The 23577-nt window shown below is 39.9% G+C and overlaps 1 protein-coding gene across 1 annotated transcript in view; it reads right to left on the bottom strand.

The window, feature by feature from the left end:
- Nucleotides 1-23577, bottom strand: part of LOC137865996 (cadherin-12-like) — a 70090-nt gene that overhangs the window by 33507 nt on the left and 13006 nt on the right. Inside the window, exons 4-7 of the mRNA XM_068701613.1 lie at nucleotides 17124-17243; nucleotides 11148-11315; nucleotides 10464-10651; nucleotides 1219-1472 (exon numbers count right to left, since the gene is read on the bottom strand). Coding sequence (XP_068557714.1) covers nucleotides 1219-1472; nucleotides 10464-10651; nucleotides 11148-11315; nucleotides 17124-17243 — 730 coding nt within the window. The remainder of the gene's footprint in view (nucleotides 1-1218; nucleotides 1473-10463; nucleotides 10652-11147; nucleotides 11316-17123; nucleotides 17244-23577) is intronic.

The following is a 23577-nucleotide window of genomic DNA, read 5'->3' as shown; positions in this document are numbered from 1 at the left end:
GCAGTAAGCATTAATGAATGAATGAGCATGAATCGGTGTGTAAGTGAACCCATGCTCCATTACATAAGGCCATATCTTGAATTCCCAGCCTTCCAGCTATTCATAAATCCATCAGTTAGTTTGTGACCTTCCTCAGTGTTTTTATATGCGTTAGTAGTAAACTATTCATACCAGCAGAGATGCAAATTTGTGACAGTTGCAAAACTTTTTTAATTAAAGGTTTGAATAGATTCACACAGACAGAGGATCAACTACTCGGATCCTACTGACTTTTATTGAGTTTCCTTTTAGTGAAATGAGTTTCTTCTGGTAAACAGTTACAGTGTATATGTCTAGGGCTTTTATTGTGAAAGGTAAGAATGAAAGAAGTGGATTTGATACACACTGCTCTTGTTGTTGTTCACTGTAGCTTACATTTAGAATATACATTGTTTAACAAAATGTGATTGATTAATGCTTTTATTGGCAATGTGAAAAATTGGCTTCACGCATAATATTAGCATTCTGTGTGAAAATACTAAATAAATCATTAAAAAAAAAATGTATTAGAAAATTAATAAAGTAATTTGTGAAATACAATTTAAACTTGAAAAGAAAGCGGCATGTCGAATACATCGACCATTTTTTCATTCGACCTCTTTTACTCTTCACTCTGGGCGTATATATTAGCTTTGTACGGTTTAGTTAGCAAGGTACAGGGTATAAATATTTAGCTAGTAACACTTATTAAAGTGTGTTGGATTTAGTAGGATTTATTGGCAAACTATGTTTTCAATAGTAAAACTAAGCTTCATTGTGTTTTCATTAGTTTAGAATGAGCTCTTCATATCTACATCAGGAGCAGGTCCTCTTCACAGAGTCCACCATGTTGCACCGCCATGTTTCTACAGCAGCCCAGAACACACAAACGGAACATTGGCTCTAGAGAGAGGCTTTGGTGTTACCTGAAGACCTGAAGTTCTATGATACTTAAGGGAGGGGGAGCGGAGGGGTATTCAGTTGGATGCAATCTGCAACTTCAAAACTAGATGCCACTAAATCCTAAACACTGCTCCATTAAGAATCCACTAATAATACCAAAAGGCTCAAACTAAATCTAAATCATACATCTCACTGAAACAACAAACAGTTAGGTTTCCTTGTGTCCTTTGACAATGGCTGTATGTGGCACAGGGTGCTGGTAACAATGTTCGCACTGACTAATGCATTCATTGTTACCTGACAGCACTGCTGCTAGCATCCAGGTCTTGAGCCGTCACAGAGCCGATTATGGTTCCTGGAGGAGTGTCCTCGTACACATCCAAGGAGTAGGATGGCTTGGTGAAGACAGGAGGCTCGTCCGTGTCCAGGACATTCACCTTTACCGTCGCTGAGTCCTTGAAGGGCCCAAGGTGGAGGAAACGGCGGTCCAGCTGTGTGTTGGACGCCTCAACCTTGAATGTGTATGACTTCTTTGTCTCATAGTCAAGAGTCTGCAGAAACACAATAATAAAAGATGAAGACACATGGAGAGATTACAGTTATGAGAATAGAGCTTATATTATATTGCTATATTAGTATGTGTAAACTGTAGCACTGTGTCTACACAGGAGACATCGAGCCTTGCTTTTCAGCCGTTAGTGTCAAATGTCTGACGCTGTCTTTACTCCTGCTATACCTATATTTTTATGCTTTCAGTTTATTTTCTTCGGTGTTAAAGGCGTATGGTGATGTCGTGTTGGGATCTGAGAGCTGACAAACACAAGTGACCTACCCTCAATATTGTGCATGAATACATCCTGTGTACAGGACTGAAGCTGCTGCTGTTCTGCCAATGTGCTGCTCCATGAGGTCCATTAATCTGTAGTGTGTAAATAGTTACTATGTCGTCACAACGTTTCACTCACTTTAAATAAAAACATGAGGATTTTGTGACAGTTCCCATGATCAGCACAGACATTTAGCTAAAACCACATATCTAAATTCACACAATGTGATTTGTGTGTGGACCAGAGTGAGCCTAAACCATCCTCACCAAACAAACACAGTTAGGCATGAAGCACCATAACAAATGGGGGAGAAACTGATCCTTGTGGGCTCATGGTACATAACTCTCTGTGACACAACTATCATTAATAGTGTAGGTCCACTGCCAAATGGAGAAACATTACCACATCACTGCTTCGCTGGTCTAACCACATGGTGGACTATATGTTTGGACCCATGCTGAGTGACAATGATAAATCTTCATGGAGAGTTGCTTTTTTTAGTCAGTTGCATCTATAGAGGTTGGGCGCAGCTAATCAATATAATACGGCAATAGTTTGACTCAATGAAATTGATTTTTTTCCATCATGGGCCGCTTGTTAAAGAGAACAACAGCGTGAGAGACATGTGAGAGAGGTTTAACAGGGATGTGAGAGAGATGTTAGAGATGTGAGAGAGGTTTAAGAGGGATGTGAGAGAGATGTTAGAGAGATGTGAGAGAGATGTGAGAAATGTGTGAGAAATGTGAGAGATGTTAGAGATGTGTGAGAAATGTGAGAGAGATGTTAGAAATGTCTGAGAAATGTGAAAGAGATGTTCAAGATGTTAGAGAGATGTGAGAGAAATGTGTGAGAAATGTGAGAGAGATGTTAGAGAGATGTTAGAGAGATGTGAGGGAGATGTTAGAGAGATGTGAGGGAGATGAGAGAGATGTGGCACTTACAATATCAAGCTTTACCATAAATAAAAGTAGTCTGAGCACAATGAATTTGAGGGGAGATGTGACAGAGAGATATTAGAGAGATGTGAGAGAGATGTGAAAGAGATGTGAGAGAGATGTGTGAGAGATGTATGAGAGATGTGAGAAAGTTGTGTGAAACACGTGAGAGATATTACAGCATGAAGCAACTGACCTGCTACTTTCAGGCTAAACTGCTATGAACATCACGAAAACCAAGTACCGTTCCAGTCTCACCAATGTCACCAACACATGTACATGGGTTCAGTAGTTTTGATGGGCCCCAGGGTATACGTTTATGACGGGCCCTTGATTGGACAACATCATCCATCATCATCATCATATTACCCAGCAATCATCATTGCATATCTGTACATGAAAAAACAGCAAATAAAATGATTAATTATTCATTTTCCAGTTTATTTAGTTTTTATAGTTCATGTAGGATATGAATATCAGTTTGTCATCGTTACTGACTATTTTACAAAAAAAACAAAAAGAAAACCATGACAGGGATAGGTATTCCTTTACAATGTGTAATAACGCAAAAAGCTAAATAATTTATTAAGTGTATTTTTTTTAACACAGGAGCATCCCTGAGGTGGTTGTTTGAATTATTTCCAAAACCCTGGGGTTGACCATCCTACACAATATTGCAGTCAGCTATTTTAGACCCCTCCCCATTCTGTGGGCCCCAGTGTAGCTGCACTGTCTTGTCCTGATATAAACTATTGGCAGTACAGTCACACGCTCCAAAGATGAGGATTGTAAATCTTGTGATAGAATGGTCAAAAAGAAAAACCACTCGCAAGCAAGCAGGTGAAACTTGACTAATGACCAGAACAATGGTTTCCTCCAGTCTGCTCTGAGCCATCTCATGCCTTAATCACAGAGAAGTGAAGTTCAATGAGGGATAATCATAATCCAAACTAACCCAAATATGTATGATTCACATAACAATGTTTACATTTATTTCGAAATCCAACTTTTAGACTGAGAGTCACAAACCAGGCACGTCACCCCAAGCAGCGTCTGTCAACAGCAACTGTCCTTTTGAGTTCATCAGGTGTCAGTGTATATGAAAAAGCATCAAGTCATCTTTCTGGAACCCTGTTTTTCTTTTCTATGAAACAGCATGGTCGGGGATGCATCGGGTATCACCTCAGAGGTCTGTGTCCACCTGTATGATGTGGCTCATCTGTGTCTCAAATCTCCTAAAGTTTTCTGGTCAAAACTCTCCATCAATCCCATTCAAATACAGAGATCCACACAAACACAACAGACTTAGACTTCCTCCCAGACAGGTGGAAACACACCTGGGCCTGTAGTATGGAGTCTACATACCAAGTAGTGAGTGTAGTGTCTAGTGGGCATAAAGGATAAAGGACTCTTAGTAAGCTTGAAATTGTACTTGCATATTGACAGTAACCTGTCTGTTTCATAATAATCCCTCTACCCTTGCTCATCTCTGCACCTAGTCCAACCTGCATTCAAAGAAACACTATCTTATCCAACTCTAAACATGTCCTGGACTGATATTGAATGTGGAGGTGGCATCAGTTAACAGCCACTGAGTTCAACTCAAAGTTTCAGCTGACTGTTGTAATATACTGCTACCTCTGCTGTCTGATGGAGATGTTTAATTCAGTGTTTGTAATGGAAATGTTTCACGATGGAGAGTCAATTTATGCTTAACAACTGCCTCTTTGTTTTAGAGCAATGAGCAGGGACAGAATGGCCACACAGAGAGCCATGGCTTCTCTCATTGCAAACATAAGAGGCACAGCACACTCACAAAGTAGCTGTGGTGTCTGATCTGATTTAGAGGACAGTCTGAAATAAAAGCCTTCGCAGCCCTTCTGATGTTAGACTGCTTGATGTGATGTGACATGTGTGCTGTGTGTTCCAGTGTGTGTGTGAGTGGGGAGTTGGAAGTTTTCTCAAGTCCTCGGATGACTCTTTTTGGAAGAGCTTTACTCCAAGATCTGATTTCCTGCTGTGGTCCTCCAGGAGCAACTGTCATATACTTGAAGAAAAGAAAATCCGAAATGAATCATGGTCTTTGTCTTTCCCCTTTTCTCTTGAGTTCCCTCGGTTTCCTTCCACCATCCTTTAATTTTTTAGTTTCATCCCTGTTCTTCCGATATATACCAGTGATCTTAAATCATCAGGGGAATCCAATGGCTGACGCTGCAGAATAAAGACTGATTTGTGTGCATGAGAGTGTGTGTTTGCATGTGTGAGTGAGTATAAAGCATTATCTAGTGTATTTACTCGGTTCAGTGGAAGGTTAAAAGGAAGCATGATTAGGATCACAGTCAGATCAACACATTCCTCCCTCTCTTAGATCACTGGCAAAATGCTGGAGTTTGCGAAATCTGCCTTTGGTTCTAACTTTTTAACAATCTGATCACGGAATAATACAGTTTACATGTATGTGATCAGGGGAATTCAAATAATAGATTGTTGTACTATTTCTCAGTCAGAATAGCCCTTTAAGCCACAGCTCTGCAGGTATTTGGGGACATATTTAGAAAGGGAAAACAATGTCTTTATGCTGCAACACCGTCTACACTGATACCTTTATTCACCTCAACCTCAGAGAGGACCGGGCCTTTCTTTGGAGCAAGCATACATTAATTTATCATAATTCACAGTGGACGCAGAGGTGTCCCTATTTTCAGAGAGCGCTCCCTGTATCCTTGGTGCCCATGGAAACCATTCGTCCTGTTCACACAGGACGCACTGCACAGAGCTCAGGGTCTTCAGCAAGAGTTGCCTTGCTGAACTACTGGAGTTTCCATTTCCTCAATTTTTATCACCCAAATGATGAAATTTCCAAATCTCTCTATCCACTATATTAATGAACAACCTAACGTCACCGCTGTTTGTGACTGTGGTTATTAATTTGACAGTTGTGTCTAAACATAGACACAGACATATATGGGTTTGAGAGGTGGGATGTCTTGCTGATAGATAAAGAAGTGATGATACATGATTTGAATTCCTTAGATAAAGTTGTGCTGTGTTCGAAGCAGAACGGACGGTGTGCAGCAGATGATAGAACGCTCTTTACAACCAGAAGAGACTTGGACTTGCATGAAATTACTTGTGAGGCTCGCTAATACACAAACAAACAGCAGAGCAGCAGAATCGCTGACTGGAGGGGAGAATGTGCTTCTGATAACGACAGCCAGGGTACAGCTGCACAGTGTGAAATCGGCATATGCCTCCGTTTTCTAATTTGCTCTCGTTGACAGTTGTGTTTATTGTTAATTTAAACTCAACACCTTATCCATGTTGATACATGATGCATTCAGGATAATGTACATTTCTGCAGCATTATTACACAGTCACTCAACATCTCTTGCACATTTAAATCCTTCCAGAATTATGACTTTAAGTGAGATTTTTTTTAAATGACACCAAGGTTATTATAGTTTTGCATTTTTCACTAGTTTTTATTTTTATTTTGTTTTGACTTTTTGTTTTCAATTTCAGTTTAGTTTTAATTAGTTTTTAAAGCGGGTTTGCTAGTTTAGTTTTTATTTTTTGAAAATGCTTAGTTTGAGTTTAGTTTTTATTAGTTTCAGTATTAGTTTTAGTCTTTACCGCAGAATGCAACAGACCAAGTAAATCTGCGTTTTCTGACAAACAGCATCCGATTTACATGACTTTTACACTATGTGATTTGCACTGGATATAGAGCAACATAATGCATGTTTGGGCGTGTTCTGTAGCGCCACACAGAGGATACAGAAAGCGGTGGAGTACAGTGACGTGCGGTGAGTTTCGTGGCTGGTGAGGCACTGACACTACATAAGTCAGATTTACAAATATATGAACCCAATAGAGTAGCTTAAATCACCATTCAATTGGCAGCTTGCACATTGACTACTGGTTGTTTTTCATATTTCATATCAGCATTATTTACACACACAAAGGTAAAGTACATATTTGATTCCACCGGGAGCGTTTCAGAAGCGGAGCGCTCGCGATCGCCACCCGCGAAAATCGTGAGATTCCGCGATAATCTGTGTAACAACCACGGATGGATAAAGAGAACAACAAACACATAAAAGGTTACTTTACCTGTCCGACGTTGAATTGCTGGGGGGTTTTTTCAGACATTTTCAAGCTTAGATATAGAATCTTACATTTTTGTGGTCAAAGCAAAATATAAGAAGAAGAGAAGTGTAGAAGAAGAGCAACGACAGAACAAGCATGAACCCGACCCGTGGGCTCTCCCTCGCCCCCTTCAGTGAGGCAGAGGTACTGTTTCCCCCTCTGTGCTTTTTCACTGCGGTTTAATGTCAGATCAGCAACACTAAATATGCTCTACACATACGTGAAATACAGTACTTATTCTATGTAAAGAAAGGACATATAATAAAAGTGTCTACAAATATTACAGTGGTGACAAACAATGAGGCAGCAAAAGGCACGGGCTCAACAGTGAGGGATTCACAGTCTGAGGTGAGGCTCAGCTTGTCATAACCTCATGTGTCTCCTCTGTTTGAACAGGACATGCGCTAATTCAGCGATTTTGATTATAAAAATGCTTGAAATGATTGGAATCATACAGAAATTACGTTTATAGCACAGATCAGTTGAGAAATATTAATATTTATTTTATTTTAGCATTATTTGTTTTTTACTTTTTTACTACTGAGGCTCTGCCTAACCTACCTCCCCTTACCGCACGTCCCTGGTGGAGTATTTGCAAAGCGTAACTTCCAGCGGCAGGCGGTCCACATAGGAAAAAAATGTCAAACTTGCACGCGTTGTCCGACGGTCGCAGACGTTCCCGGCCGCAGATAGACTTAGGCTATGTATGAAATAAATTGACATCTATGAAATACATTGACAAAGACGAAATCTAAAGACATTTTCTCTATAATTCTATTTTATTTTAGTTAGTTTTGTAAAGACACAATACAGTTTCAGTTATCGTTTTTTTTTATAAAGCCTCGTTTTTATTTTTATTTCAGTTAACGAAAAAAAAATTCACACCTAGTTTTCGTTTTTTCTTTAGTTTTTGTTTACGATAATAACCTTGAATGACTCCCAGTTGTTTATAACATTTATGGTCTGCATTCCCTCAGCAAGAGCAATTCATTAAATTGTTTTGGAGTGATCTCTTTATAGAAGTTTTCATTGGTACTGTTTGCAGATTGCCTTCACTGGCATGATGAATTCACAGGAAATAAAGCATAGATGTACTCCAGCATTAATATTCCTAGTTTTTTTATCTCATTGATTTCAGTGTCATGGTTAAGTGAAGACTCGGTATTGTCAGGAAAGAAGCCCTGTAGTTACAAAGTAGTACTATTATAGCAATATAGTCAAAATCAATGTAATTAACACAATGACAAGAACAAACTCACAAGAACCAGTTACATAAATTTATATGACAACAAAAGCAGGTAGAATAACATAAAACCCAAATAACACGATTCAACAGGCCTCTGCACATTCCAGCAAAACTGCGCTAAAACACGCATTCCGCCACACACTCAAGGGCATGGGCCATTCAAATGTTATTCACATTAGAGGAACAATATTAACCATATCATAAAAACGACACGATAGAAAAATTAACACAGTACTGCAGATGTAAAAAATACAAAAGCAGTTCACTTACCAAAGCTGCTGTTCACTAATTTAAAGGCAAAGTCCATCCTCCTTTCTTTGATTACAAAGAGTTTAATGACACAGTCATACAGTACATCGGTGCAGTTCAGTTCCATTAAGAGGTCCTTCTCAATTGCCAGTGATGACAGTCGAGCCTCCCCAGTTGCACTTCTTGAATACGTGGTGGGCTGTGCATTTGATACCTGGGCCTTCAGTGCTGTCCTACTACAGTTGAACAACCTCCTAATAACCTCAATATAACGCCACAGCTACGTATTAAACCGTTCGGTACGAGGCTTACGAACCAAACAATACGTTTGAATAATACTAGTACATTTGGAAAATGCAGAAGCTTAAATTGTGGGAAGTATAATGTTCTTTCGGTGGAGCCACTGCGCTCAACCTGACAACCCACCCAACATGCTGTCTGACACGCCCACCAAGGAAGAAAAACATTGTACTCTGGTGATGCACATGTGTTCTGGGACGCACACTATGCTAAATTAGCTTAGCAGGAAAACAACAGCAGCACACACGCTGAAAACTCTCCTCGCAGCTTTTAGCTGTTCCCTACTGATTCAAACAGGGCTAAAGCAATCGCCACACAATCCCCATTTCTCCAGAGCATAATTCTTGCTTTGTAAAAGAAAACAGATACATGAATACACGCATGACGGGATGCTTCATCATTAACGGACAATGCAGTCAAAATCAATGTAACTAACACAATTGTCGTGCTATGGTCTCTTGTTGCTGCCTTGGTTAGCAAATCTAGCTTAGCTCCAATCACTACGCTCAGTCGCAAATAAAACGCATTAAAACTAAAATAAAAAAATAAAACTACACAAAGCTCAAGCCTCGCATCTCGATCACGTTTACCTTCAATAAATCTGTTAAACGCTTCTATTTGATGGTGTGGTCCTTGCTAGTGAATTGAAGATAAATTATCGTAATTTCGGGAGCAGGACCACTCCTCAACCCTACCACTTCCTGCATATCCATAAATACCCGCCTAACCCACTCCTCCTGTTCTGCTCTCATATTCGGTATCCCTCCCTCCCTCCCTGTTTTTTTTTGGGGGGGGTTTCTCTCTCCTCTCCTCTTCTTTCTCTCTCTCTCTCTCTCTCTCTCTCCTCTCTTCTCCTCTCCTTTACGTAGGGTCCTGTGGGGGTTCGCCATTCCCAGGTGCTATGGCGGATTCCCTATCGTAGCTCATTCGGCTACACGAAGCTCAAGCCTCGAATCTCGATCACGTTTACCTTCAATAACTCTGTTAAACACTTCTATTTGATGGTGTGGTCCTAGCTAGTGAATTGAGTGTTAAAAAATCAAAGCTACACCAAGCAAAACGCAAAAAATGTTATGTCAATGTCATAACTTCTTTCATATCTTTCAACTTGAATTCTTACTACTACTAACTTCTACTAGCTAGCTTCAGCTTCACAACAGTGATGCTAGCCCACTGACCAATCACACCGCACGTTAATGCTGAGCTGCACGTTAATGCTGACGTACTTGTAGGCCACCTAGACAGCTCTGACATCTCAAAGTATACGCCCAGCATTTCAAACTAAAAATCTGATTGGTTGAAGACTGTGACAATCAACAATATCGTCCCCATTTACTTACACTGCAACAGCTTCCTAGCGGGCCTCTGGCCTCTCTTCTTACCTAGAGAAATAGGGGCGAAATCTGATTGGATAAAAGCTCTACTTAAAACAAGCTGCACTGGAAGCAGAGCAACTGAGGAAGACAATAGCTGTGCAATGAAAAAATAAGCTAATGGGAAAATATTTAGAATACATGTAGTGTATTTATGAAAAATAATTAAATTATAAAATAGCTATAACTTTGGGACTCTGTCAGTGTCTAGGCCAGCAGAGAAAGCCTTGCTGGCCCTGACAGCCCACTACTGCTAAAACTAGACAAAAATGTCCTGAGTTTAAGTCAACTAAAACTAGACGAAAATGTCCAGAGCTTAAGTCAACTAAAACTCAATTAGTTCATACCTGCCACGCTGCCAGATATCACACACATAATCATCATGAATATCAAGTTGGTGCAGTACAATATTTGTCTTTGTGACAAAAACAGCTAATGTGCAGCTGATGACGTGTTAATGTACCTTTTTCAAGACTACAACTCCTTCTTGACTTTGGCTATTAGAGATGATGTCAAACATGTTGCCCTCATCTCCTGGAACAATGACATAATCCACATCTGCATTGCTGCCAGCATCCAGATCGAATGCTCGAATCTGACCTACTGCTGAGCCAACTGACGCCGACTCTGGAACCCGCAGATGGAAAATACCTGAGAGAAGGACAGAGGAGATGGGAAGAGAGCAAAAAACAATTAAGGGCAAATTTTAAACTGAAAAAGACAGATTTTATTCATTCATCTTAAAGGTAGGTATGGTAAAAAACTAAAACATTTTATATATTTTTGTTGAATTCATTACATCCTGACAGCAATGAATAAAAATGAAACATCTGTTAGTTGCAGGACTGTAATAAAACCGTCCAAATATTTAATCCATACAGTCTTCCACAAGCTTCTAGCTTGACAGCTGTGAATACAATCAGTAACCATGTTTGTGTTCACATTCTTATTGATCATTTTGTGACAGTGGCTTTGGAAGGAGGCCTGAAGGGCTGTCAGTGTTGCCAACTTGGCACCTTTCTTGCTTGATTTAGCAACATTTGAGAGCTAGTGCTGCTAGCTACTGGGAAAGAATTGGCAACACTGGGCTGGGTTCTTCAGTTAGAAGCAATCAACCAATCACGTATCATTGTTGAGACTTTCTTACTCTTAGCGAAACGTGGTGGGTTGTCATTGACGTCGCTGAGGGTGATGTTGATGGTGGTGGTGGAGGCCAGCCCCCCAAGCTGACCTCCCATGTCCTTGGCCTGGAGAAGAACCTGGTACTCCCCCTTCACCTCGCGGTCCATGTTGGCTAGAGCTGTCCTGATGACTCCTAGAGGAGGAGGGGTTGAAAAGGGTACTCATGAAGATGATAACAATGATTTGGCTTTCCATATAGGGTTCCTGATGGTCAGGTGGAACCTTGCTTGGCAGCCTCTGCCATCAGTGTATAAATGTGTGTGAATGGTTGTCTGATGAAACAGTGTTATGAGTGGTCGGAGGACTAGAAATGTGCTGTATAAATAGTTGAACAAAGAGCTGCATTGATTCAGGCAAGGACAGCCAAAGATACAGCACAGCAGGAGAGAGAGAGCTGAACAATGTCCTACAGGTTCTTAAGACCAGGTAAAAACAAGGTGAAGGACTCACTGTCAACTAAAGCAAAGATTCCCTGGTTTGATGAAATGGTGAGAGGTGTGCTGCTGTGCTCTAAGCAGCTATCCAGACAAAAAAGCATGTAAGACATTGAAGCCATTTGCCTTTAGTTACAATTTCTTTGAGTTATTTTCATGAGGACAACTCTAGTTAATATTCAAATATAATAGGATATATCATACAAACCATTTTAGCACAAATCTCATTCTTGACATTGGAAACAAACAAATAATAAAAAAATAATCAAACATGAATCAATCAACTGGTCAGGTAGTCGACTACTAAAGCCACTGGTCAGTGCTGTGGATGGTAGTTGATGTTTTAAACTTAAAACAATACCTGTAAATATATGCACGTGGTTTACACTCATTGTAGTGTGGTACCATGACAAACTCCTTAATTACGAACCTTAGTTATTGCCAGCACAATTCTTTTCTGCACCATTTATTTGCTGTGGTGAACTTAAAGGCAGAAAGGCTGAAACCCTTTTTTTTAATCAGGGTCTTGCTAAGAGGTTGTACATGAAGACACTCTTTCCCAAAGTTAGAACAGATTTTCTTTATTTCACATGGGAGATTTTCTCTATATTTGGTTTTGTCTGTGCTCTTCTAGGTAATTTGAAGTAGGCAAGACTAAGTTGGGATAAGGAGATGTCATTTATTTCTGTGCACCAGTTTGGATTTTACTAACATCTGAATCCCATCTGATGACAGTTGTGGGTTTGTTTACTTGTGTTGTCAACCAGGCCACTGTCAATCAAATCTGATTAAACCAAACCCACTGTCAAATGCGTAATGAATAATTAATAAAGATGTTTTTGTTTTTGATTGTTTCACATTCAGTAATGCATATCTAATATAATACCAAAATTAGTTTTAAAATTCAAGACAAAGGTCATTTCTACAGATACTAATCAAGCATTTCTTGCCTATAATGTATGTGTTTTAATGTGAGGTTAGGGGTAGACTTTTACCATACACCACCACAGGAAGTGGATGTTTACCAGAACTTGATGTTTTTAAAAAATGTATTCTCTTAAGTACTTTTTGACAGTTGTCTTAAACTGGTTTGTATTTATTGTGTATCAATGATATGCGATTCTAATAGACTTATGTCTTACTTGTGTGGACCTGAGAGTAATAAACTTGTGTATCAGAGATCTGTGGATGGCGTCCGGAGGATCCAGAAGAACCAACAAGCATGAAGCAGACATCCTCCGGTTGATGCTCATGGTGAACAAACTATGTAAAACAAATAATTAGTGGCCCAAATAGATAATACAAAGCAAAGGAGCGATGCTAGTGTGATATGTTGTCAGGATAATGTCATAGAAACAAAAGGGCTCAGAGCAGTTATTGGTTGAAACACATGGATGAAGAGCTACCCAGCACTCTGCAGACTTTTTTTCTGCCAGCAAAAGGGGCTATGTGGACACAGGCCCTTAGGATTACTTGATTACTATCAAAACGTTCCAAATTCACTTATATCTAACTGAATTCTCTACCTAAAAACACAATACCGGCTGTTGGATATGGTAGAAAGCACCCAAAAAAAGACAATGGAAGAAGTTTACCTTCATAGCTTTCGCCAGAAAACCCTTTCTGCCAAATATCTCTTTAGGTTTAGGAGTCACAACTACCTAGTGAACCTAGATGAACCTAGTGAGTTTGGTACATATCAGTACATATTGTACCATATTGGTACAAATGTTGAGTTTGATATAATGACTAAATCAGTTTTAGTGTTTTTTACTATTATGAGGGTTGACTTAAATATATCATTAACCTAATGCTAATGTATCACTTGTCTGGGCATGATCAGGGCTCGTCTGATGACAAAGACAAAAACATGTTCACATTGTTGGTGTGTATCTCAAAAAAGTCTTCAGTGAGGTTAAGGAGGCGACACTATTTTGTCCCTTCATCTTTTCATGATATTGTTACATATGGTAAGTTGGGGCTTAATTGACAAATTGTTTTATTCATTTTAATGTGACAAATGTGCATTCTACAATTAATTAAACTGCTGCTCTTTGAAATTTGACTTTTGGCTTTTTCTTTTGGAAATTATTTTTTTGATGTATATCTTTAAGAAGCAAGGTTATACTGGTTAACTGTTTTTTTTGTATTTGTTGTTGGGACTGACGTTATCATCAGTTAATGTGGCCTCCTTTTTGCTGAATGAGTGGTGCCTTTCAGATTACTTCGACAACAGAACTCTGCTTCCCGGTCTCATCGGGGTTTCCAGACAGTTTCGGGAAAGGTGCTTCTTCGAGAGCAGCTCTGCGCATAACATGTAATGCTGAACCATAACGTTCAGCATTACATGGAAGTGTATGTCTAGAATCAGCACGCTGTATACTCGGGTCTGTCACAGATCCTAGAATTGGAGAAATTCTGCCTAAAAGTCCAAAGAACATATCCCTGCTGTCATACGGAGAATGAGTTTGACACTTAACTGCTTGAGAGAGTGCAGTCACGATCACCGATCGTAGGAAATTAGAAATTCTGCTTAGAAGTTTGAAGAACTAACCAATTACCACTGAACGACCTTAAGTAAGAGGCTTTTGTCTGGGCATAGATAGGTCATAGTGTTTGTAACCTTGTTTTGTGTAACTGTACTATTTACCGTGCTATTGTGTATTTTACGGACCACTGATTCCCGTTCAGTGTTGTGTAAAATAACTGTTGTGCTTGCTGCTGCTGTGACACGCTGCTGTGCTTTGTTGTGTTTAAATCTGCCACTGCGAGTAAAGTCGGTAAACTGTACTTTATAAATTAAAGGTTCACTGCTACAGTTGCCAAAGCTGAGTTTGCCAGTCAGGCTTCTGTGTGATAAAGTTATAGTTACTATACTTTACTACTGCGGTGAGGATCTGCCTTGTTTTGAGAGCTTTCTTCTTCTTTTCTCCATCTTTCCAAACTAGTTCAAACACGTACACACACTCACACACATATTATTATTTCTTTCACACGTAATGTGTAAGTGCGGCCTCCATTGTGTATCTTATTCCCCGTGAAATAATTGTGGCCTCACCGCCATTGTGGAGTATTGCACGACGTGACTACTGTATGTGACTATGTCCGTCTTCTTGCTCCCCCCTCTGTTTTTCCTCTCTCCTCCGTCATTGTTAAGTCTTGCGTGGCGTAATCACTTACCAGACTACGTCCACCATCTTTATCTTTTTCTCTCTCCTCCCCCTCCTATACACACACACACACTGGACCCTAACCCTAGGGTAACCCCATACACACACAGACACACACACAAACACACACTCCCCTCACCACGTAATTGTGTGTTGCTTTTAGGTAGTATGCTCGTAATTGTATAATGGATGTTTGTTGATTCATATTAATGATTTTTGATCAGTAGAAAAGTGAAAAGCTATTGGTAGCAAGGGGCGTGGCTTAGGATGTGTGTGAGAGGTAACTGTTTGTTCAAAACAACAATGGCGGCTGCTACAGAGGTTAGCATAGACCAGGGGTGCCCACACTTTTCCAGCTTGCGAGTTAAAAAAAATGACCAAGTCAAAATGATCTACCTACATTAAAAATGCTAAATATCTATTAATTTATATAGTCCGACAGTAGCTGCTGGTAGCCAGCCTCAAGCAGACTTCAAATGATCATCAGTCATGGTGGAACAGTGTTTGGACTTAATATTCATTATGTGGGAAAAGGCTGACTCACATAAATAAGTAGAGCCGAATAATGCAGTTAAGAATGTAACACATTTCCTCATGTTTGGGTACTTTTCCTCTGTGAGTAAGTTCCAAAACTGTCCATGAGCCCTAGACTTAAGTTGAATGTCAGCCTGTAGTGTCAAAATCTCATCCTCCACTCCAGACAAGTTCAGGTGAAACAGCGTTGCAATTTTTGAATCACCTCAATATCTTCCCAAAATGTGCAGCATGGCTCAAGTAAAGCAAAGTCTTGAAAGCGTTTGTCAAACTCTGGCAGACACTTGTCAATCTGCTCTGTGTAGACTGTGCACACTGTCAAGTTGTGCACACGGCTTCCGTTGCGTCTCCAGCTCTGACGCAAGGTTTTGGAAGTTCCCCAAATCATGGCGCTGCAGCTTTAGCTTCTGTAGTAGAAATAAATTGGGAGGCTAACTAATTAGCTCGCCGGAGTTTTGCAGTTGACCGCACATACGTGGTGACCCGTGTGTCAGAAAAGACGTGATCTCAGACTGGCTGCCATGTACATCAATCAAGTGGCAAATGCCATGAGGACATCTAATTTTTTTTGATTGAATGGCATGCGATCTACCTGCACTACCTGGTCAATCGCGATCGACGTATTGGGCGCCCCTGGCATAGACGCTGCAATAGCATCAGTTCTATCAGAGCTGGAGATTATTTCTTCATTGAAAGAAAAGCAAAGAAAGACAATGAAGGCTTTTCTCCATGGAAAAGATCTTTAGATTTTCTCTCGACTGGCTTGGTAAGAGTTTGATAGACAGATGGCTCATCCAATCAGCTGCCATGTAAGTCTTGAAAGTGCCTGCCCTCCTCGAAACAGTTTACAATGATGGCTTCTAAGAAGTTTCTTTGTAACAAAGCATCAGGCGGTTTAGGTTAGCTGTCCTCAGATCAAAGTGAAGAAGTGCACATATCTATTTCTGACTGAAGCTACCTGGTAGAATTTTGGGAGGATTCAGAGATGTCGGGGTAATTCTCTCATATAGACCCCCACCCCTCTCCCATAGCTAACACTGCTGTGTGTCTTCACACAGATTGACAGCCCTTCATTCTACATAGTTTGCATAATCGCCAGAATGTTTCATTTAATTTCATTATAAATGTAATTTATACGTATTTCAGACTCACACAGGTGGTGTGGCAGCTCTAACCTGTTAACATAGGCTCTGAAATAAAAACCTAGAGCATCCACGACACACACATGCTGCTCAGGCATAAGTCTGACTATTATTTTCATCTCTTCAGTATTCACCATCACGTTTCTACACTACTTGACTGTGGTTTGTCAGATGTTGAATTGACAAACAGGAGCACTAAGGTTAAATATCTTTGTTGGCTTGTAAGTGGAAAAGTGAAAAATCACAGTCGCTGATTGCTTCCAACATTCTTCAACTGTTTTCACCAGTCACAGCCTCGTTGTTTTAAAGCCGTAATCTTTGATGCAGTCTGTACTTATGAAGAGGCAGGAGGGTGACCTATGCTGCTCCTCAGGGGGAAAATCAAACATGACACACTGTTCAGAGTCTTTACCGTTCAGCTGAGATGTCTAATAAAGGACTGAAAATCTTTAGTGCTTGTTTAAGCATTCAGCAGCAGGACTGAGGAGAAACTCACTCGCTGTGTTATGACCGGCTGAATTTCATGCTTTCTGAGCTGTGGGTTCACACAGCAGTCATAGAGCTGTTATACTGTGTGGATTGGTTTTTGTTATACTGTGTGGATTGGTCTTGGTTTTTTATGGCTGCAGTAATGGAATCGTGACGATGAACATTTTCTAACCTGTCTTGGCGTCCACAGAGAAGTACGGCTGGCCGTGAAGGATGCTGTAGACGATTCGTGCACTGTTGCCATATGTGGGATCATCTGCATCGGTGGCAGTCACCTGAGTCACATAGGTTCCTTAACAAACACACATACATACACAGGTTATTTAATTGTGTGTTTCTCTTCTAACAGAACAATATATCTCTGTCTGTGTATTGAATGTCGAGATCTCAAGTTAATTATCTTGGAAAACAATTTTATGAGATAACAAAATAAATATTTTGGTAAAAGGTTATTTTCTTCCATTTATGAATTAAACCAAAGATTGTTACTCTTTTAATATAATGACATATTTGATCATGTTGGCTGATGTAGTGTCAGATCTTGGAGATCCTTTAATGATCATCAGTGCATCAGAATGTGTAGTAACACAGTGTTTTACGTATGTCAGTTTCATTGATGGGCTTACATTGATTCAGTCTAGCACAATAAGAACAAGAGTAAAACAAGCTTTTCCAACGTTTCAGGCAGCAGTATCTGCCTTGTATACAGCCGATTAGCTAAAGTAAACTAAAGATTAAAAGATGACCAGTTTGGTTGACTTTTACATATTCTTGCCATGCTGTAAGGCTTTTTATTTTATAACTGGTGACTGTAAATGTAGATTGTTTGGACCCAGGGAGATGAAATGCTGCCCACTGTTTGTTTGCAGCATGTGGCCAGGTGTTACACACTTCACCATTAAGATATCTGTTAAGGGGCAGAACCTTGGTAGTCGGGTGATAACCTGAGGATAACCTCTTTCTCTGGGGGAGAAATGCCCCAAAAAAAATATTTAAAAAGAAACAAAGGTATCTGTTACATTGTAATTAGGTGTCAGCTTGGTTCAGATGACAGCTTGTGTTAATGCCAACACAGGGAGCTTTAGAGAAAATCTGATTATCCTCCAAATTTGTTGTTGATCAGACAGTCCCAGGATGAATGAACACAACATCCAAACAAATGAAACACAGTCAACATTAGATTTGGACTCTTGAAATGATCAAAGTCTCTGGAAAACCTGAACACACATACTACACATGGACACACACTAAAGGTGAGAATATCTGGGTTTTCAGTGGATTGGTGGTAAAGTGTCGCGGTTTGTCAGGACACTGAGTCCTGTGAGTGCACATAGTGTGTTAGCATCTTATTGTCAAGGCAACACGGCAAGCATCTAGGATGTGTCCTGGTGCATTTTTCAGATATTCAGGCTGAAGCTGTCAGTCATCTCTATGTCCTCTGGCACCACAGTGGTTTGAGTGAAATGTATCAACAACGATTAGACAAATCGGTCATCGGCCTCATTAGGGATGGTGATGAGTCTGCGTACAGATGGGAGGTTAAACAGCTGGTCCTCTGGTGTGGTCAGAACAACCTGGAGCTGAACAAGCTCAAAACTGTAGAGATGACAGTGGACTTCAGGAGGAGCCCCCCTCACCATACTCAACAGCACTGTGTCTGTGGTGGAGAACTTCAGGTTTCTGGGATCCACAATCTCCCAGAACCAGAAGTGTGCCTCCAACAGACACCATCAGGAAAAAGGCCCAGCAGAGGTTGTACTTCCTGCGCCAGCTCAGGAAGTTCAACCTGCCTCAGAAGCTGCTGATTCTGTTCTATTCTACTATGATCCCATCTGTTCTCTGCTCCTCTATCACTGCGTGGTTTGAATCGGCCACTAAACAGGACAGGAACAGACTACAACGGTCTGTCAGGTCTGCAGAGAGAATCTCTGCCCTCCATCCTGGACTTGTACACCTCCAGAGTCAGGAAACAAGCAGGAAAGATCACTGCAGACCCATCACACCCTGGCACAAGCTTTTCCAACTCCTCCCCTATGGTAGGCGCTACAAAGCACTGTACACCAAAACCACCAGACACCAGATCAGCTTCTTTCCACTGGCCGTCACTCTGATGAACACTTAACCAGACGTACTGCACTATTACCTCAATTTGCACTATCACCTCAATTCCACTGTCGTTGTTGTATAGGTTTATGTGCATGTATATATATATATGTATATATATATATATATATATATATATATGTATATATATATATATATACTTTTGGATATATATTTACATTTACTTGTACATAGTCGTTAAACATTAAATGTTTATACTTACATCTGTTCTACTTTTTTTGTTGTCCTTGTTTTATGTTTTTTATATTTCTCTTGTTTATTTGTAAACTCGTGTATGTACGTTGAGTGTGTAAACCGGAGTCATGCGTACTCATACATGGCCAATAAAGCTGATTCTGATTCTGAATTGTCATGCAATATAGTTCAAACATTCATATTCCCTACATGATACATATTCATTTTGTTGGTGATATTTATGACACTGCCATCTTCCTATCATTGTGAAGCAGAATTCACCAAGCGTTGGATTGTTCACCCACTAATAGGGAACGTGAGCTGGGTTTAGACCGTCGTGAGACAGGTCAATTTTTTTCTCAGCTAGTTCAAAGCACCACTTTGACTCTTGACACAGTAGACTTGTTTTAGCACATTGTCTTTGAAAACTATGAATTTAAGACAAAACTCTGGATGGACAGGGGAAAATACAGTCAGGGAGTGATCTTCAAAGTGTCTGTGTTTATCAAATTAATATTCATCTTGGCTCTGCCTCTACAGAATAATAATCATTGTATAGCATCTCAATAGCAAGTTCTTGTCTTTATTGAACATTGAGCAGGTTAATAAAGGTTTACACAGTTAATATATCAGTGTGTGTCAATCAAATTAAATCTGAACAGTAAACAATCAATATAAAAATAAGGTATTCAAACATACAAAACAGAAAAGTCAATATACCTTAATCAGGGACGAGAGAAAATAATTCTCTAAAATATGAAATGGTGAGTTTCCCTTTTTGCTTGTCATAAGGGTATCTATGTACATGCATTATGTATGTTTGTCATATAACTCAATGGATTATTACATCCACCAACTTTGAAACAAGGCACTCAAACATTAACATCATGGTGACATTTCATTAATTGATTTCTTAGAAAGAGTATTATTTTAAAAAAGAACGTGAGAAGTCACAGCTCCACAGGAAACGGTCCTCCAGAAGCTTTGAAAAAAGAAAAAGAAACATGGCTGCATCTATTCTTAGCAGTCCATTCCTCATAGATAGGATTATGCTTTCATCATATGGATACTTGCTGTTCCCTACCATAGCTAATCCGCTATACAGTTTGTTGCTGTATTTCTCTGCAACAGAAACATACTGGGCTCACACTTGTTCTCTTAGAGCACTTTGGGCCTCAGCTGAAGTATTAACAACTTAAAGCCTAAAGACCTTGACTGTTAAATTACCTCTCAGTAATGGCATTTAGCTGACAGATGGGCCACTAAATCTGGCTTAGTGTGTGTGTATGTGTGTGTGTGTGTGTGTGTGTGTGTGTGTGTGTGTGTGTGTGTGCACAGTAGATACAATTTAATAAATCCAAGTTGAACCAAGAACTGAGGTGAATCAAAAACCTTAGGAATTAAAATCCTGTATCTGATCAGGCATGTCCCTGTGAAGTGTGTGGATGTATGAGAACACACTGGTGCAGAGTTGCAAGACAAGTGTAACCACCGCCAGTGTTGTACTCATTTGTTCATGAAAAGTGAGAGAGCTAGTTGCGAGAAGAATGCGAAAGAGAGCTAGAGCGACAGGTTCAAACCGTTTCTCCTGTTTCACCTCTGCAAACCTGCCGGTCACTCCTGGGGTGGGGGGGCGGATTATCGGTTTCAGAAAGTTACAGAAAATGTACAGAGCTCCCTCTAATCTGATAACCGAGAGGTGTGGAGGGGAGGGAGTTCTGAAGCGGTTTAACCCTTCGACTAGAAGCATACTGGCAGCTTAAGGCTTTTTTAATCAACAAACATGTGACCTGTTAGAAAAAAACGGCTTGTTCATGGTTAAAATCTTAATTTAGAAATATCAGTCCATGTATGGTTTAGATTATAAAGGTTAGCAAGAGGTTAAAATGCTTTGAATTAGTTTCTAGTTTAATGTCTATTTCCTGTCTAAAATCACACCAGTCAACGACTAAAGGATTATAACAGTGAAATGAGCCCCAGTCAAATGGCTTGTGACCTCTGTCTTCCCTTTGGACTGCTTGTAATGGACCTCATTCTACTGATGACATCCAAGGAAATCAAACAAGAGCATAGTGCACTATGGATGCTTCTTATTCACTCTCATTGTGAACGGCCTCATCCAATGGTAACTCCTCTCTCTGGCCCCTCACTGTTCTCCTGTCTGGAAATGGACTTAGGTCACTCAATGTTCACTCAATGCAGAATGCTGAATGTTATCCTCATTCAGCACCTGAATTTGGGCTCTTTTTGGATGTGAGTGGGTACGTTTGCTCAAAAGATTTGTGCATTGTTTCATAGTGGCGCTTCACATTGCTGCTTTTTATAATAATATTATAATTTGAGACATACTAGTTTTGAACTGCCCGTGGGAAGAATTAACATTTCAGATTCTGTCCATTCTTGGTTAAAGGCTCTGGTCTCTTTGACCACATTTTTTTTTTTGGAGAACGCCATGTGAAATAACTTCTCTGACTCTGACCGGTTTCTCGCCCTGTCTCTCGTGTGCGTAAATCTCACTCAAGTCGGGAGGCTTATCGGAATACACATATTTGATTGGCTGAGTAGCATCACGTGACGTGATTTCCAACGCATGTAATTGGTCGGTGTGTTTCCTGGACCGCTGAATGAGTACCGTAAAGGCTAGAAAAGCTGCGCCGGTTAAAATAGAAGCGCTCCGTCAAAATGTAATAGTTCTTAATTATGTATCGGTTTTAGGTCCAGGTCCGGATACAACGGTGTCTGTGTCCGGACACGGACCGTGGTCCACCTATTAGTGACCCATGACCCAGACACAAACACACGTTTGTTGAAATGCATTTGTATCACTATGTACGTATATCATCATTATGAAACAATCTTAAAAGTGATGGCCACTGCAGCTGCTTGAGTACTTGGTGGTAACTCTTTTTATCTGTTTCATTTACTTAAAAACACACAGATATAAACAAATTATTAACTGGACACAGAGATTTGGGGAGATTTTTTAATAACATTTATTAACATTTTTTGACAGCAGTAATCTATTTAGAGTGCAAACATTTAGTTAACTTTCTTATACATTTTGCTATAATAGTTTTCATTAACTTTAAACTTAACTTAAGTTATTTCCTTTTCTTTAAGTTACTTGGTCCTGGGGGTTGCTGCTGGAGTTGACTGGCTGGCCAACTTAAGGAGTTCCAGCTGTATCAGACCTGTTTTAGAGAGTGCTGATGGTCAATTGGACCATGCTATGTTCCTCCTGCATCATGGAAAGGGGCAGTATTTTCTACTGTGATTTTTTTATATTAATTCTTTGAAGAAATTATCCTAACGTTAGGTAGCACTATAGGTTCATGTTTTGTGGTGATTATAGTTGGTGTAAATGGCAGCTCCCTTCCTCAGAGATCCCATTGATGAAGGAGCGATATTAGTTAGATTAGCGTTTTATAGGGAGAGAGTTCTTCGAGATCTCCAAGATCTGTTATCACATCATGATGACTTCCTATACGAGCGCTATTGATTCTGCCGAAAAGGAATAATTTATTTACAAGACTTTCTCGAGCCATACATTGCGAACACCACATGCCGCAGCCAAGCATTGACTGTCTCACAGACTGTATGCATAGCCTTGCGCTTTTTTGCGAGTGGTACATTTTTGTACAGCGTCGGCGATGTGGAGAACATCGGGAAAGCCGCTGTATGCCGTGCTGTTCGTAAAGTTTATTTGGCGCTTAAGAAACTTATGGATGTGTTCAATACATTACCATGGCACAAATTGTATTGACTCACCATTCTGAATAATGTTTTTGTGCTTAGTTTTTACTTGCTCCCATGTCCTCTTGATGGCTGGGTTGCAACTACATGGGGGTTGAAAGCACTCATAATTATATGACAGTGTTATTAGTACACCATAGCATATCATTATTGTAGAACATGATTAAGGTGGACTCATGATAAGAATAGAGAGAATCACACACACACTTTCTTTTCACTGCTTCAATTGATTGAATTTCGGATTATGAATAATACATACATACATACTGATCCGCCCATACACAGATTCGCACACACATATTCAAACTCCTACTTCTATATGGTAATCTACACATACATGTATATACACATATATAGCACATGATACATAAGCACAGAGATAATTATTTTCGCTAGCAAGATCTCATTTGATGATGCATTCCATTAAGCCTACTGCCAGCAGGCACATTTAAAGAAATATAATCTGATTGATTGGGGTGATGAGGCACTTAAAATTAGCCTATACATTTTCCCAACACTTACGCATTTAACTTGTCTGCGATATTTTACCATGCTTCTTGTCTAGCCAATCAATC

The sequence above is a fragment of the Cebidichthys violaceus genome, unplaced genomic scaffold, assembly GCF_023349555.1.
Source record: "Cebidichthys violaceus isolate CVI_PGR_0920_01 unplaced genomic scaffold, fCebVio1.0.p SCAF_8, whole genome shotgun sequence".
In the NCBI taxonomy this organism is placed as follows: Eukaryota; Metazoa; Chordata; class Actinopteri; order Perciformes; family Stichaeidae; genus Cebidichthys; species Cebidichthys violaceus.
This window is presented reverse-complemented; position numbering and strand designations above follow the sequence as displayed.